Here is a 16,540-nt window from a genome sequence, read left to right as displayed (position 1 = left end):
AGCCTACTCGCGTGTAAGTTATATGACCTAGGTTCCATCCCATCTCTCACTCACTCCAGGCTAGTACGTACGAGGCTTAGCGCCCACAACGCTAGCTGGCAGAGACATAGATCTCAATTCCTGTAGCACAATACACAACACGATTCACACATGTTCTATTCCTAGTGCTACTGACATCAGGCTTATAACATTTAACAACACCTTACTTTCTCGCGGCTCCGGCTTACTTTTAGCCTTATCCATGCCCTCTATACCAGCAAAACGCAAGCCCGAGGCTGCCGAAGAAGCTGATACTCCCTTCAAGCGAGCACAACGTACGCGCAAACCTACGCTCAAAGCGCTGTTGGGTGACGGCAGCCAGCCAACCCAGCCGATAGAGCTGCCAGAAAGTACGCCGGATCCGCCTACAGAGCCGCCTACACAAGTTATCGAGCCGCCCACACGGGCTATTGAACCGCCATGTAAGCCTGTACAACAACCCGAGGAGCGCCCTCGGCGGGCATCACCACTGCCTATTTTGGCTGCCTCACAAGCCTCTCGGCTCACTGATGAGCCAGCCTGGGAGTCGCAGTTAATGTTTGATAAGCCAGAGGACTCTATTGTACAGCCTTTAGCTTTCTCTAGCGCTGCCACTGAGGCTTCGGTGGAGGAGGATAGCGCTGTGAGCGTCGATTTTCGCGACTTTGAGGGCGTCGATTGGTCGCGATTAAAGGGGTTTGTCGCGCCGCTGAGCACTCCACGAGGCAAGGCAAGCTGGATTTTTCAACACGGCTGGCGTGTCTGGAAGGAGGGTACTCACCACCCAGATGAGTTGTACTTTGTGTGCAAGTACTGTCATATTCATAAGCTACCTAATGGTGTACACCGAGTAACGAAGTCAACCACTGCCGCCAACGGGCACCTCCAGCTTGATAAACCTGGTCATCGGCTCAGCAAAGATGGTCCAATCCTAAGCAAACCTCTCCGCAAACATGGACAACAATCACTTCGTCAGGCAGCTCTAAGCGGTGTCAAATTTAGTCTAGAGGCGTACAAGACTATAGGAAACTTCGACGTACAAGAATTTCGGCAGGCAGCTGCGCTCTGGCTGGTCGACAACAACAGACCACTCCGCGAGTTTGAGACGCCGGCTTTTCGCAAGATGATCAGGCTTGCTAATCCTGAGGCAGAGGCGGCGTTATGGAGGTCTCATAACAGCGTGTCAGCGTTCGTGATGAGGTTGTACAGTTGGCTACGGCCTCAGGTGGTGCGCGCGTTGGCTGAAGCCGAGAGCAAGGTACATATAAGCTTCGATGGGTGGACGACAAAAGGCGGCAAACGTGGCTTCTTTTCTGTAGTTGCTCACTACGCCAACAGTAAGGGCGCGATAGTTGACCTACCCATCGCGCTGCCGCAGCTGGTGGGTGCCCACACTGGTGAGGCGATAGCTGACGCTGTAACCAAAATCCTGCAATCCTTCAGCATTAATCGCAGCAAACTCGGCTACTTTGTGCTCGATAACGCTTACAATAACGACACCGCTGTTAACAAACTCGCCGCGATGTACCACTTTTCTGCCTCCGATCGCCGCCTCCGCTGCGCTTGCCACATACTTAACCTTGTTGGCCAAACGATTATGTTCGGGAGGGATGCTGACGCGTATAACAACGCCCTGGAGAACACAAAGATGGAGGATTTTTACATGAAGGAGTGGCGGAAAGAAGGACCGCTTGGCGTGTATCTTGATATTATCAACTACATCAACACGCCGAAGCAGTGGAGTATTTTTGAAGATTGCCAACGCGAGGCAGTTAACAGCATGCCCACAGGCGCCAGCGGCGGCACTCGCGAGCCAATTAAGCCGTGTGTTACACGTTGGAACAGCTATTACGACTGCTTTAAGCGCGGAGTTCAGCTCCAACAAGCTATCAACGCATACGCCACGTACCACATTCGCGAGACTGAACAGGCTGACGAACAGGCAGCTATTAGAGGAAACAAGCTGCCTGATGTGCCGCGGTGGATGAGGTCAGACGGCCTTACGGCGGCTGACTGGGCGGTGATTACTGAGTACATGGCGATACTGCAGCCGCTCAAGTTTGCTACAGATCGCCTCCAAGGCCGCGGCAAGTGTGGCCGTTTTGGCGCACTCTACGAGGTCATCCCAGTATTTGAGAGTGTGATAACTGAGCTGGATGCACGCCTTCGGCCATACGAATCGGTCAACCACGAGCCATCTGAGGCGCCCGAAGATCACATCCCGATCAACCTGCGAGCCGCGAGGCGAAAAGCGAGCAATTACTTTACTAAGATCCTCCAAAGTCCCATTTACTACGCAGCTACGGCACTACATCCACGATATAAAACATACTCTAAGCGCTTCTGGCGCGACAAACCTACACAATTGAGCACCGCGCACGCGAAGTTTCTGCGGGTTTGGGCTGCCTACAAGCCTGCCGCTGCTGCCACAACACCAACCCCTGCGCCAAAACCTACCATGAGCAGCTTTGACGACGCTATCGACGCTATACTAGATGAGGACGGCGAGCATACATTGGAGGTGGAGGATGAGTACGATAGCTGGTTAAAAGAGCCTATGTGGACGTCTGATCAACACAAGGAGGGTCCAACAGCTGTACAGTACTGGTTATCGTTGAAGCCGAAGTATCCACATCTTTCACGATTGGCGATCGACGTGTTGACTATACCCGCCTCCAGCTCTGATTGTGAGCGCGTTTTTGCGGGAACTGGCGATATAATTGAGCCACAAAGGCGGAAAATTGGCGCGCAGTTACTGGCTGCTTTGGTGTGCTTGCAACGGTGGACTCGTGCAGGTTTTACAACACCAAGCACGACAACAGCAGCAAAGCATACTGATGAGGAGCTCACGGAAGAGTTTGCGATAGGAACGTGGGAAGAGCCGCCTGCAGAATTGTCATAGAAACGTCCCTTCAGAACCTTAAGTCTATCAATATTCAATCAATCAACCAACCAAAAATTGGCTCTTCAGTCTCATCAACTCAAACAAACAAACTGTAGCCCTAAGAAATGAGCCAGTCAATCAACATCTACGCCTCAAATGTTGGTTGTTTTGTTTGTTGACTTCTCTGCGTGCAGGAAGCAATGCATAACGGACCTAAGAGCAAGTAGACAGATAGCTTGGCCTTGCGACAACAATGAGTGTTCGTGTTTTTTGGACATGGAGAAATCAGTGATATTAGCGTGCAGTAGTTGGGTTAATTTTGAGTCCAAAGATAGTTCATCTGGCTGGATTTAGTGGACCAAAGCGGAGGACGTCGAAGGAGCTGCATTACACATGAGTTTAGTACCAAAGCCATACGCTCAAATGACAGGTTGACTCGAAACAGAAACAAGAGGTCTAAAATAATGCTACGCAAATGACAGGTTGATTCAAAACAGAATTAAAAGGTCTAAAAACAGGCTACTGTGGTTCTAGAAACACCGGATGGTCTTTGACACTATGGCGCCAAGACATGTGACATGTGTCTAAAGAAATTAAAGTTCTAGTTATAAGTAGTCACCAAGTGCCAATAATCTAATCCATCAACAACATAAACAGATTCTTTAACAGTCTCCTCCATCAACATGGGAACACACTCTTGTACACTTTACACTTTACACTTCTCTCGACTCTTCCACATCTACACTCTGCACACCAGATCAACAACAAATCACATCAACGAAAAACCCTATCCTCTTCTCAATCGCCAATATGCAGTTCACTACCATGATCGCCGCCGCCATCTTCGCCAGCTCTGCCATCGCCCGTCCCGTCATCGCCCGTCAAGACCAAGGCTTCATTCATAACAACAACAACTGTAACAAGGCGAACAACTGTTGCTTCTCATCGAAGGATGCCTGCGCTCGCCAGCTTGGCGACTTGCTTGGATTCAACACGTTCATTCTCTGCAACACAAACGACGACACACTAGCAGACGATTTTTGCAATAAACTGGGCGTCAGCACTGCAAACTGTACCGCCGACTGCTGTCGTATTGACAATGCCACCGGCCGCAACTGTCCCAAGGCCCCCTAGATGATTACATCGCGCGGCAAATTCACAATCGAAAGAGAACCTCTAGCCAGCCTGCAACTGCCCTATTGGCCCGTATAACAGGGAATGAGCTCTTACATCGTGTTAAGAACTGTTAAGATTATGGAGACAAAGGATTGGGGGAAAATGGGTGCTTAAGGTTTCAGGTGTTGGTTATTAGAATATAGCGGGGCTGCCGACTTGGTGTATCATGTTATAAGAGGACAAAACCTAGAGGGTCTGCAATGAGACTTGCAGCAATATTCCCCCCTGTTTCAGCACACCGATACCAGAAGAATAGACTCTCAAAGACCAAATACGAATGTTACAGAAATATGCCCCACGCTCCATCTTAGTAAGATTCTCTGTTTGCTCATATGTTTCACGTAGTGCGTAGTGTTGTGACAGAGATAGTATTATGGGAACTTATCTATCAAAGTTGTGTTAGCAGAGGCATTACGTGCCCATTGTTAGGATACGAGAATCAACCTTACTAAATAGGTTATCGGAGGTTACCCAAAACTAGTTAGCACATGACGCGTTAGGTTGACCACATAAAAGGCTACACACTTTCTACTGGAACCTCATTATCTAGACTCATTATCATACCAAAGACAATGGACAACGAATCGCTCCAAACGATGAGCCTTCCTCCGCAACAGGACCCCGTCAAGAGAGTGGCGTGTATCCGGTGCCGTACACAGAAGCTCAAATGTATCAAATCGACGCTTGCATCTGTTACCAGCAGATGCGACCGTTGCCGGAAAGCAGACGTTCAGTGTACGTACGCTGCGTCCAAACCAATGGGACGACCAAGGACAGCTCGATCTCGGCAAGCAAACCAGATGCCCCAAAGTCCAACGTCTCAATCGGATAAGACAACAACACCACAGCCATGCGATTCTTCCCGCGAGCCACTCGAATTCGACAACATCATAGACGATGCAGATCAAATGCTTGATACGCAGAGCATGAACGTGTTCTTCGACCACATGACACCCTTCGACCACCACAGCGACACGACGACAAGCCAGGGCCTTGGGCTCACAGCCAGCGAGTTCGAATTTCTCACTCCATGCTCGAGCCAAAGCAGTCTACCATTTCCCAACAATTTCGATGCGTACATGGCCACCGTCCCGCTCGAAGGAGAGGCTCCGGAACCCCATGTGGAACCAGCGGCCAGTGCGTACGTTTCAGAGGGCACCCAACGAAGTAGCATGCAGCACTTGGCGAAGATTGGGCTGGACCTGTACGCCCAAGTGACCAAATATCAGAAAGCTGGCGACGGCGTCGTAATGGCAGATCTAGTCCGGGATGTGCTCCACAGCTCAACCGAGTATCTGAACCGGCTACTTTCACTGGACGGAACATTTGTAACAACCACCCATCATCAACAACAACACTGCAAAACCGGACTCGACTGGTCAGACGGGCAATCCTATCCACAACAACCCCAGCAATTGGACATGCCAGCCTCATTCCAACTTCTCATCCCATATGTCCGACTAGTGCAACTTCACAATATCCTATACCGGGCACTTCTCCGCTGCCTAAGCAGTGGTAGCAGCAGTAACAGTAGCATCAGCGGCAACAGTAGTAGATCCGGCCCCATCGACACCACATCAGCAGCACATGCATCATCCAACTTTCCCGATCTCTCGGTGGGCGGCATGTGTGTCAATGCCGGCGACCCACTCCGGGCGCGTCTGCTACTGCAGATGAATGTGCACCTACTAGCGGAGATTGAAACGACACTGGAGCTACCGCATGAGGCGCGGATATGTTGCTCCTCAGATCACGAGGGTAGTATCGGTGGCGCCATGGGCTTCATGTCGGCCAAAGAGCAGGGTGCTGCCGCTGTTGCCGGCGGCGGCGGTTTCGTCTTGCGCAAGACCGTGTCCCCACGGCTGCTCAAGACCATTCTCGATGAACGCAATTTGGGCGGCGATGATGTGCAGTCGATGCGCGATCGCATTGCTTACATTAAATGCTTACTAAGGTACTCCATGCTGCAAGCTTAACTTCTTGGCGTTAGGTGGGCAATTGATAAACTTTATCTCGGAACATCTGGACCCGTGTGGTTCTTAGGCGAGTGACGTGTGATCTTCTGGTCCTGTTTGATAGTGGACTGTGATATCGAGATATTTTGCTGCTGGCGGCTACGTCTCACCCGCTCTCAAACTCTTCCACGTAAAAGCTTTACAACAGATCCACTGAGAAATTCGCGTCCTTTGAGTCTGGATGCACTAAGCTTCTGCCGGGAACTCCCAAGACCCAAAAAATAAGAGTTCTGTTCGTATTGAGCCGCCTTCTTTTCCGCCTCATCAACTCCACTTTCCGAGGTTGATCTCGGATGTGAGCTTCCTGAGTGCGGATATGAGGCATGCAAGTAATCTCAGTGCCCACTGAAAGAACCACAGTTCGTGCCGCCAGTGACAGTCCACGACAACGAGCCTCTTACTCATTGATACCGACGTTATGCCGCCGTTGATACGTAGACATCAGCGAGGCTTTCGCGTACGGCGGAAACATGACTAAGGGACTACCTGCATGCTTAGATAATGCATGGGGGGAGAGGCCACCATAGGTGGGTTCACGTTGCTGCCGTCACTTTGCTGTCATTTTAAGACTCGGCTATGTTCCGAGTAGACAACTAGTATCAGAACATTCCCGGTTCGCGAGCATAACGTGATGATAAGCGTAAAGAACCTAATACCCATAGGGCTGTAGTGCGACAAAAGATTGCATGTTGTGCTATTTCTCGAGGCTGTACGGAGGTGTACGCATGCATTACGAGCTATCCGAATAAAGCATCATGTTGATAGCTGTAGTTTCCAAAGTACAGGGTCTCGCCACCCTTTTCCCCCGTGCGAAGATCCACAATACCCCCTAACGGCCCGAGATCTGGGGTTACTGCGACAAGCATCGACAAGCCTTGCGGGAGTAACGGGAAAGGTTCGTATGATGGGTCTTGTTGGGCTAGCTGGCAGAGGAAGGAGACTAAAAAGCGGAACATATCCTGCACTATGTGATCGCGTAATGAGGCTTATCGAAGCGGAGGTCGGCGAGGCGGTGGTTGACTTCATAGCGCTTTCTCTACCAGGCTAACGCAAAGGGGCTTGGGCTCGAAGACCAGATAGGCCTTTTGATCCATCCAGTTGACCCGTGTTCCGGGTGCAAGGCTGAGATCAAAGTTCCATAACGTACGCGCAAGGAGGATACGTGCTTCTGCAAGAAAGACTCTGTTCCGCGTTAGAAATGCATGCACGTGGCATAGGAGTGGATTTTGGGGTCACTGACTTTCCGCCTATGCAATTACGCGTGCCAATGGAGAAGGGTTTGAATGCCTCTTTATCGTCATGGTCAAAGCGGGCATCGTATAATTCGTGGCGTGGTGCCAGGAAACGCTCTGGATGAAAGGCTAACGGTTCGGTCCAATTGCGGGGCGAAGTCTGTGCGGTGTGCATAGCAATCCCCATGACAGTCTTTCGGTGTTGCATTAGCGCTGGGTCTCAATTGGAAGGATTCCGGGATGCAAACGGGGGTAAGGGTCTACTCACGTTTCCGGGGATCCATTGATTGTCGACTTGCAATCCCCCCGAGGGAATAATTCGGGGCAAGTGTATCGGCGTGGGGTGATGGATTCGCAGCGTTTCATCGATAACGGCCGCTAAATACGGCAGGTCAGCCGTTGTCGCGATGTTGATATCTGCTTCACTCTGGAAGGACGACCGGATCTCAGATAGAAGGCGCTGCAGCTGAACTGGATGGGTCAACAGCAAATACGTTGCCGTGGCCAGTGCAACTGTGGGCAATTGAGAGCCAGCAATGGTTACAGCTAGAGAATGAGTGTTGAGCTCGTTGCGGGTGATGCCCTTCTCCTTCGTGTCGTTGATATTGCCTATGATTGGCGAGACGAAATCGGACCGCGTCGACCCCAGGTCACCCATTTCCAGGCGCTTCGTCACCAGGTCGGCTGTATACTTCCAGTTGCGCGCTCGGATCTTGGCAGTGAGCTTCAAAAACAGGAAACCAAAGATTCGGTCAAGTGGGTAAAAATAGCTGAGGTGGTTGCGCACTGCGCCGAACTTTGCGCCAAGGAAGAATCCCATGATCCAGTTATGCTCGTTGTCGCCCTCAAGTCCGTGGAAGCTTTCGCCATATGTCAGGTCTGAAATGATGTCGAGGGCTGCATAGCCATAGAACTTGGCTAGATCGACAATGCCGTCTGCGCTCTTGGCTGCCTCGAGCCGCAATCGCTGTATAAACAGGTCTGTATGTGATTCAATGATGGGAGATTGCGCCCGCAAAGCTCGGTCGTTGAATCCGTTCAGGAGTGTCCTCCGCATACGCTGATGTGTGCTGCCGTTAGCCGTGAAGAGCGAGTCAGCGCCGTTCAATGGCGGCGTTTGTGGATGTGGGTCCTTTGGTAGCTGTGGTCGTTGAAGGTACAAGTCCCTCCACGCTCCAGATGAGATAGTTGTCAGTTCATCTGGGCCCACGCGGACAACATTGCCATAGCGCTCATGTAACCTGTCCATCCATTTGTATTGTTGACCGCGAACGGCTGAAATAGCAAACGGGAGACGAGAAAAGGCCGCAAACTTGGGCCCTGGAAACTTGGAAAGCGGGTGAAAATAAACGCAGTAGATGGCGGTAGTGATGTAGTACTTTGTCGCAGCGTGAGCTTGAAATACTCATAAAAAAATCTGGCTGTGTTTGGAATACATACTACCACTGCCAATATTGCGCCTGTTGTTACTACCTGGCCGAGCGGCGGCGCCGAAAACGATAACTTTGTGAATGCATCCATGGCATTACACAATGGAAATGGCGAGGCGTCCAGTTGCCATCTACTCTTATCTACCATTAGACTCATGTATCGTGGTGAATCTATTTGTTGAGTAGTGACCGAGCATGAGATATATCCCCGATTCAAATGTTACCGAGATGTACTCGACCGACCAGCTCAACCCGGGCTGGTGGAGTAGGTGGGTAGGCAATACCATATTCTTCCTGATACGTCTAGCAGGCCCATTACCGTAACCTGGAATGAGAAGAGATTAACTCCCCGAACTACCCATCGGCTCCTAGGCCCCAGTGTTCGAGGAAGTGAATACCGAAGGCTCCGAATACAACTCACAACCTCTGATATCTCGTTAAAGAGTCAGCCTCGTCTTGAACAACGTCCAATCCCACTCATCTTTCGCAGTACATTCAACATTGCACTTGCCAAACCACACCATACCATGTCGTTCTTAAAACCTACACAAGCGGCATCGGTCGCCATATTTTGCCCACAAAGCAAAGCGCCAGATGAGGCATATCTTGACCAACTACGCACATTCTTTGTAAACCATTCCCAACTGCGCAAGCTAGCAGATGCTGTTCAACGACTTGACGAAACATGGAATATCCTCGCTGCCCGCAGACCCGACATCGCTGCTCTGCATCAGGGCCCCAAGTATCTTCGGGCGCTGCACAACTGGGTAGAAACGGGTGCTTCAAAACCTGTAGCGAATGCCATGTCTGGAATTCTTTCACTACCGCTATTGGTAGTCATCCAGACATGTCAGTATTTCCAATATCTGCGACTTGCGGGCTTGACACATGCCGAGTTTCTGCACGGACTCAAGACAGGAGGCGCACAGGGATATTGCGGTGGACTGCTACCGGCTATTGCTGTTGCATGTGCCAAGGACGAGGAAGAAGTGGTGAGCATGGCGGGGATTGCGATGCGTATCGCTCTCGCAGTGGGCGCGTACGGAGAATTGGGCGACGATGAGAATCTGCCTGGCCCAACAACGATCGTGCTTCGTCTTCGACATGAGGGTCAAGGCGAAGATATAGCGAGAAAGTTTGCTGGGGTAAGCATCTTTTCGTACATTATGATGCCACTTGGTTAACTTGAGTTAGGCGTATGTTTCTGCGGTCACAGACCCTAAGACCATAAGTATCGTCGGTCCCGTTCCCACCCTCGAGAAGGTTACTGCATACGCACGAGAGCTTGGATTGCAGGCGCAAGGCATGCATCTGAGGGGGAAGGTACACAACCCAGAAAATGCCGAGCTAGCAAGAGAGCTGTGTGAGTTGTGTGACGGACTGGAAAGTCTTACATTGCCGGGCTGTGAAGACCTCCAAGTTCCTGTATACTCCAACATCAATGGCCGGCAGTTACAGGACTGCTCCCTTACACACGAAGCCGTACTCACTATACTAGCATCCCGATGTGAGTGGTGGACGCTCCTCAACGAGCTTGCATCCGCACTCAAGTCTACGGGCGTCCAAGCACACACGTTCGCCATGTTCGGCATTGGCGATTGTGTACCATTGATGCCGTTTCATCAGGCGAGACTCAAAGTTTCCAAGATCGACATCCATCGCACCATTCGGGAAGCAGAGCTTAGGGAGTATACGTTTCCGGAAGACGCCATTGCAATTGTCGGTGCTGCGTGTCGATTGCCCGGTGCCAACAACCTGGAAGAGCTCTGGGATCTCATGGCAGGAGGGGTCTCCAAAGCAGAGGAAATTCGACCGGATCGTATCCCGCTGCATGCCAGCTTCAGAGCCTCGCAGGATCAGAAGGTCAGCTAAACAATGTCTAGTTCATCTTTGCTGTACTGACAAGTCAATAGTTCACCAGTCGGCGGAAGTTCTTTGGAAACTTTGTGGATGGGGTTGATGGATTTGACCACACTTTTTTCCGCACGAACCCCAAGGAGGCGGCCTACATGGATCCACAGCAGCGCATCCTACTGGAACTTGCGTACCAAGCCATGGACTCCAGCGGCTACCTGCGAACGCACAAGCGTGATAACGGTGACAACATAGGTTGTTTCATTGGTGCTTCTTTCAACGAATATCTCGACAACACTTCGGCGCATGCCCCCACGGCATACACTTCGACTGGCACTATTCGGGCCTTCCTCTGCGGCAAGATCAGTTACTACTTTGGCTGGAGTGGGCCAGCGGAAGTCATCGATACCGCATGCTCGGCTTCGCTTGTAGCCATCAACCGCGCATGCCGGGCAATCATGAGTGGTGAGTGTTCCATGGCGCTAGCAGGGGGTGTCAACATCATGTCTGGCATCAACAACTACATGGATTTGGGCAAGGCTGGTTTCCTTAGTCCAACTGGTCAGTGCAAACCTTTCGACAAGAACGCCGACGGGTACTGCCGCGCTGACGGCGCGGGACTCGTTGTGCTCAAGTCGCTGCGGCATGCGCGTGCCGATGGCGACCACATCCTCGGTGTCATTCCCGGCGTAGCAACAAATCAGGGCGGACTCTCAGCGTCGATCACTGTGCCTCACTCGCCGGCTCAGATGACACTTTACAGACGTATTCTCAAGCAAGCAGGCATGAAGGCGGAACAAGTGTCGTACGTCGAGTGCCACGGGACTGGCACGCAGGCAGGCGACCCGCTAGAGATAGCTTCGGTGCGCGAGGTGTTTTGCAGCGGTGACCGACAGGGAAACCTGAATGTTGGATCTCTCAAAGGCAATATCGGACACTGTGAGACAGCAGCTGGCGTGGCATCACTGCTCAAGGTGCTTGCCATGTTGCAGAAGCAGCGGATACCTCCTCTTGCTAGTTTCAAGAGTCTCAACCCCAAGATTCCTGCTTTGGCGCCTGACAAGATGGCCGTCGCGAAACAGGTAGAGGACTGGGATGCGCCTCTACGTGCCGCATGTGTCAACAGCTACGGTGCAGCCGGCAGCAATTCTGCGCTCCTCTGCGTAGAAATGAAGCGAGGCATTCTTGGTCCACTTGCAGACGGTGCGTCAACAGCCAAAGCATCGGCTTGGCCTATTGTCATCAGTGCGGCCAATAAAGACTCTTTGTCACGATACTGTCACGCCCTGGATGACCACCTAGGCAAAACCCCCAATCTGTCGCTCGGCGACCTGAGCTTCACACTCGCGGAGCGGAAACAGCGTCACCGCTTCCAACTTGTGGCGACAGTGTCTGACTTGAGCAGCCTCCGCAGAGTTCTGACAAGTCGTCAGCTCGAAGCAAGCATGATTGATGTCGTCAACACGACACGCCCCGTCGTGCTGGCCTTCGGTGGACAAAGTAAGCAGACAGTGGGGCTCGATAGGGGGCTCTATGAGAGCAGTCCCAGACTTCGAGCTTATATGCAGGAGTGCAACAGCATCCTCGTCGACATGGGCTACTCGAGCATCCTGCCCGCCGTCTTCTCTTCTGAGCCACTCGCGGACGTGGTCGTACTACAGACAGCGACATTTGCAGTGCAGTATGCGTCCGCGAAATGCTGGACAGACGCTGGAGTGCGTGTTGGGGCTGTGATCGGACACAGCTTTGGCGAGCTCACAGCCCTCGCCTTCTCCGGCGCTCTCAGCCTACGCAGTGGGTTGAAGATCGTTGCGGCACGCGCAAAACTCATGGCAACCAAGTGGGGTCAGGAGAGAGGTACTATGCTCGCCATCCATGCAGGCCGAGATGTCGTCGAGCAAGTGATCCGAAAGGTGGGTGGCAGCGAACTCGAGGTGGCGTGCTACAACGCCGTTGCAAGCCAAGTTGTTGTGGGCTCTGCTGCTGCCGTGGAGCGCGCTGAGACACTGCTTGCTAGCGATGCGCAGTTCGCCAGCGTGCGCAGCCAACGCGTCGATGTGTCGCATGGTTTCCATTCCAAGTTCACTGAGCCGCTATTGGATGAGCTCTCGACGGTGGCAGCATCTCTCGCCTTCAGCGAGCCAAAGATGGCGCTTGAGATGTGCGTATCGGATGAAAAAGCAAAACAGAGCATAGGACCGTCGCGAATTGCCCAGCATACACGCGAGCCCGTCTATTTTGTCGACGCCATCCGTCGCATCGAGGCACGCCTAGGCCCCCGCTGCGTATGGCTTGAGGCCGGCACCGATGCGCCCATCATACCCATGGTCAAGCGCGCTGTATCGCAGCCAGCAGAGCATATTTTCCTTGGAATGCGGTTTGCGGGTGCAAAGGATGCTGCCCAGGTGTTGCCGGATGTGACGACATCGCTCTGGCGTGAGGGACTGGATGTCTCCTTCTGGCCGTCTCTTGGCGGGCCAGCTGAGTCAGGGCTTAGTCATGTCTACCTACCGCCCTACGAGTTCGTCCGCACCTCTGCCTGGGTCGTCAACGTCGATCGGGCTCTCGAGGCTCGCGCCAACACAGACGCAAAAGCCACAGTCCAGCCAGACCCGCCCCGGTCGTTGCTCGTCACTCAGCAGCAGCCGGGCTCCCTGACCTTCACCGTCAACATCGACACCAAGCGCTTTGGCGACATCGTCAGCGGCCATGCAGTACGTGGTCGTCCATTATGTCCCGCCTCCATGTACATGGAGTGCGCCGTCATGGCTCTGCAATGCCATCTTGGCTCTCGTTTCGACAAGGCTTGCGCTTTGTCTTTCGAGAATCTCACCTTTGAACATCCTCTGGGCGTCGACCTGAGTCGTCATGTAGAAGTGGTACTGAGTGAGGCTGGTCAGTCTGGCCTGTGGATTTTTCAATTGCGCAGTGCGCCCAAGTCGTCCGCGACTCCCCGTTTCTCTACTCACGGCAGAGGCAAGGTCCGACTCGGTAGTCCTCCACAGCTGCAGACATTTAAACACCTCGTCACTGAGTGCGTTGAAGATGTCAGTAACAAAGACGGAACTGAAACGCTCATGTCCAAGCGCGCCTATGGCCTGTTCTCCCAGGTTGTCACCTACGCGCCCCTTATGCGCGGTATTCAGTCCATCACCATGGACGGCACTCGAGCCGTTGCCAGCATCAAAGTCCCAACCCCTCACGTTGCTGCCGATGACAGCTCTGCCATTGCGCTTTGTGACACCGTCTCCATAGACACCTTCATTCAGGTTGTTGGTCTTCTCATTAACAGCAGTGACGCTTGCATTCCCAATCATGTCTTCGTTGCTACTGGCGTAGAAAGCGCCACGTTGTCCAACGCCTGCGATTTCACTGCCGCCGATTCCTGGACTGTCTACGCTGTGTTCCGATCCACGAGCGAGACAACAGCCACGGGTGATGTCTTCGTTATGACCAAGAACGGCACTATGGCTCTGAATGTTATGGATGTTGCCTTCACCCGACTGCCCATTGCAACGCTTGAGAAGCTCCTCGACACGGCAAACTCGACGCCTGCTGCCAAGAAGGAAACTGCACCCAAACGTCTTGCTGCGCCTGCAGTTCCAAGCCGCGGCGCTGTGCCCGAGTTGGAAGCTGCAGACGATCATCAAGCAGACAGTTCTTCTGATAGTGAAGACGGGATCGCTACCCCGCCTGGCGAGCTAGATGACAGCGGCCTTCGTAAGATGATTGCCATGTACACCGGCGTATCAGTTGATGCTATTGCTACCCAGTCCACTATGGCGGACTTGGGTGTCGACTCTCTTGCCGCTGTTGAGTTCGCTGAGGATCTACGCTCGCAGTTTGGCAAAGAAATTGAGTCGATGGATCTTCTATCAAGCGACCTCAATACCTTGTCTAAGCTCTGTCTGACTTCCATTCCCAAGCCACAGACTAAGACCAAGTTGACCAAAGCCAATATTGCTCAGATACCTCCAGTTATGCCGGTGCCTGCAAGCAACGGCGGTCGAAAACGCCTCGTTCAAATCGTTTCAGATGCTTGTGGCGCCCCCATATCGGATATCAAAGACTCACACACTCTCCGTGATCTTGGTGTTGACTCTTTGGCGTCGGTAGAGCTGAGCAGCGATCTCGAGAATGCATTTTCTGTCCATATAGACGAAAGTGACGTGCATCTCGACTGCACCATCGCTGAGATTTGCAGCTACCTAGGCATCGGAGAGGCGAGCGTAGAACCCTCGGCAGCCACACTGATCCAGACATCGACGCCTAGCTCGGCGCATGCCAATTCCACGCCGGCCGCTCCACAAGGCAATGCAAACGTGACCCACCAGCGCGTTCTCCAGATCATATCCGACGCATGCGGTGCCCCTTTCGAGGCTATGGGCGATGGTGAATTACTTCGCGACCTCGGTGTTGACTCATTGGCAGCGGTAGAGCTGAAGAGTGAGCTCGAGGATGCTTTTGACGTTCAGCTAGATGATGATCTACTAGATCTGTCCATATCCGAAACGGTCAAAAGCTGTGGAGGTACTACTGGGCCCGTCAGTCTTTCTCCAACCCCTAACAAGACGGCCGCTAGTCCGACCCTACCACCCAAAATCCCAGACATCAAGCCTCCACCAATCCCGGCCGATATGGGAAGTCCATTCGACTCTCTTGTGTCCAATGAGAATGACTACACTACCAAGGCAAGGAGATGTGGATTTCAAGACTTTGGAACTATGGTAGCTCCCCGACAAGACGAGCTCATGTTGGCTTATATTGTCGAAGCTATTGCGGAACTCGGCATTGACCTGAAAGGTCTGAGTGAGGGGGCCCCGTTGCCACCTCTGGCTTATCGAAGCAAGCATGCTTACGATCGGCTCATGCAAAGGGTTTGGGTCATTTTGGCAAAGCATGGACTGGTGAACACAATCAGCATGTCATATCGCGTGAGGGGATCCGCCAAGTGCCCGCAGAGTACTTCGGCCGAGCTTCTCCTGAACATGCAGAAGGACTTCCCCGCATATCGCTGCGAATTCGCCTTGATGAACTTGACTGGATCCCAGCTTGGTCAATGTCTTGCCGGAAAGCAGGATCCAATTGCTCTCATGTTCAAGACACAGGAGGCACAGGCTATCATGGAGGATTTCTATCTCAACTCTCCCATGCTTGCCACGGCTACAGAGATGCTTGTAGACACCATCGTCGATACTGTCTCTAGGTCCAATATCAACAACCCCATCAACATCCTCGAGGTTGGGGCTGGCTTTGGTGGAACAACAAGGAAGCTCGTGCAACGACTTGACCGCTTGGGTCGATCCGTTTCCTACACTTTCACTGACATCTCACCCACACTCGTCAGCCGTGCACTTAAGGTTTTCGCTAATCAGTATCCATGGCTGCAGTTTCAAACATGGAACATGGAACATACGCCTTCAAACGCCCTCTCTGCTACAGGACCTTTTGACATCATCATCGGCACCAATTGCGTTCACGCTACTCAGGACCGCATGTCTACACTCAATCGTCTAAAGCAATTGCTTCACCCGTCCGGCTTTCTCGTACTTTCAGAAGTCACAGAGATCGTAGACTGGTACGACATCACCTACGGCCTGCTTGACAGTTGGTGGTCCGACAAGGATGGCAGCTACCCTCTCCAACCCGCTGATGCTTGGATGCGATGCTTCAAGGATGCTGGATTTGCCGTCGCATCGTATTCTCAAGGCCCCAACGCAGATCTAAGCATACAGAGACTGCTCATTGCCAGCATGCGAAGAGACATACAAGCGCCGCACCGCACGCCCCTACGACCCGTAATGGAGACTGTAGTCTACAAGACGGCTGATGGCGTGGACATTCATGCAGACGTTTTCTTTCCAAAGCAGCCGCTCGCCAGCGCCATGCCCATCGGTGGGTCTCTCTGATAGCCACGCTACACAGCTGAGG

At 52.5% G+C, this 16,540-nt stretch overlaps 6 protein-coding genes across 6 annotated transcripts; 5 read left to right on the top strand and 1 right to left on the bottom strand.

Annotated features, from left to right (window-relative positions):
- Window positions 1-241: 241 nt before the first annotated feature.
- PtrM4_039400 (Dimer-Tnp-hAT multi-domain protein) lies at window positions 242-2,920 on the top strand (the record flags this gene model as incomplete). The annotated part of the gene is made up of 1 exon (XM_066104328.1): window positions 242-2,920. The coding sequence occupies one exon, from the start codon at window positions 242-244 to the stop codon at window positions 2,918-2,920; it is 2,679 nt and encodes an 892-aa protein (XP_065958892.1).
- A 792-nt stretch (window positions 2,921-3,712) lies between these two features.
- On the top strand, window positions 3,713-4,036 carry PtrM4_039390 (uncharacterized protein; the record flags this gene model as incomplete). Its single annotated transcript, XM_001937714.1, has 1 exon — window positions 3,713-4,036. One exon carries the CDS (start codon window positions 3,713-3,715, stop codon window positions 4,034-4,036), a length of 324 nt encoding a protein of 107 aa, XP_001937749.1.
- Window positions 4,037-4,650: 614 nt separating this feature from the next.
- Window positions 4,651-5,377, top strand: PtrM4_039380 (uncharacterized protein; the record flags this gene model as incomplete). Its single annotated transcript, XM_066104327.1, has 2 exons — window positions 4,651-5,282; window positions 5,371-5,377. 2 exons carry the CDS (start codon window positions 4,651-4,653, stop codon window positions 5,375-5,377), a joined length of 639 nt encoding a protein of 212 aa, XP_065958891.1.
- A 326-nt stretch (window positions 5,378-5,703) lies between these two features.
- PtrM4_039370 (uncharacterized protein) lies at window positions 5,704-6,054 on the top strand (the record flags this gene model as incomplete). Its single annotated transcript, XM_066104326.1, has 1 exon — window positions 5,704-6,054. The coding sequence occupies one exon, from the start codon at window positions 5,704-5,706 to the stop codon at window positions 6,052-6,054; it is 351 nt and encodes a 116-aa protein (XP_065958890.1).
- A 1,061-nt stretch (window positions 6,055-7,115) lies between these two features.
- PtrM4_039360 (CypX, Cytochrome P450) lies at window positions 7,116-8,574 on the bottom strand (the record flags this gene model as incomplete). Its single annotated transcript, XM_066104325.1, has 3 exons — window positions 7,116-7,275; window positions 7,334-7,518; window positions 7,594-8,574. 3 exons carry the CDS (start codon window positions 8,572-8,574, stop codon window positions 7,116-7,118), a joined length of 1,326 nt encoding a protein of 441 aa, XP_065958889.1.
- A 708-nt stretch (window positions 8,575-9,282) lies between these two features.
- PtrM4_039350 (Polyketide synthase module protein) lies at window positions 9,283-16,518 on the top strand (the record flags this gene model as incomplete). Its single annotated transcript, XM_066104324.1, has 3 exons — window positions 9,283-9,900; window positions 9,950-10,618; window positions 10,669-16,518. 3 exons carry the CDS (start codon window positions 9,283-9,285, stop codon window positions 16,516-16,518), a joined length of 7,137 nt encoding a protein of 2,378 aa, XP_065958888.1.
- Window positions 16,519-16,540: the final 22 nt, after the last annotated feature.

The sequence above is a fragment of the Pyrenophora tritici-repentis genome, chromosome 10, assembly GCF_003171515.1.
Source record: "Pyrenophora tritici-repentis strain M4 chromosome 10, whole genome shotgun sequence".
In the NCBI taxonomy this organism is placed as follows: Eukaryota; Fungi; Ascomycota; class Dothideomycetes; order Pleosporales; family Pleosporaceae; genus Pyrenophora; species Pyrenophora tritici-repentis.
This window is presented reverse-complemented; position numbering and strand designations above follow the sequence as displayed.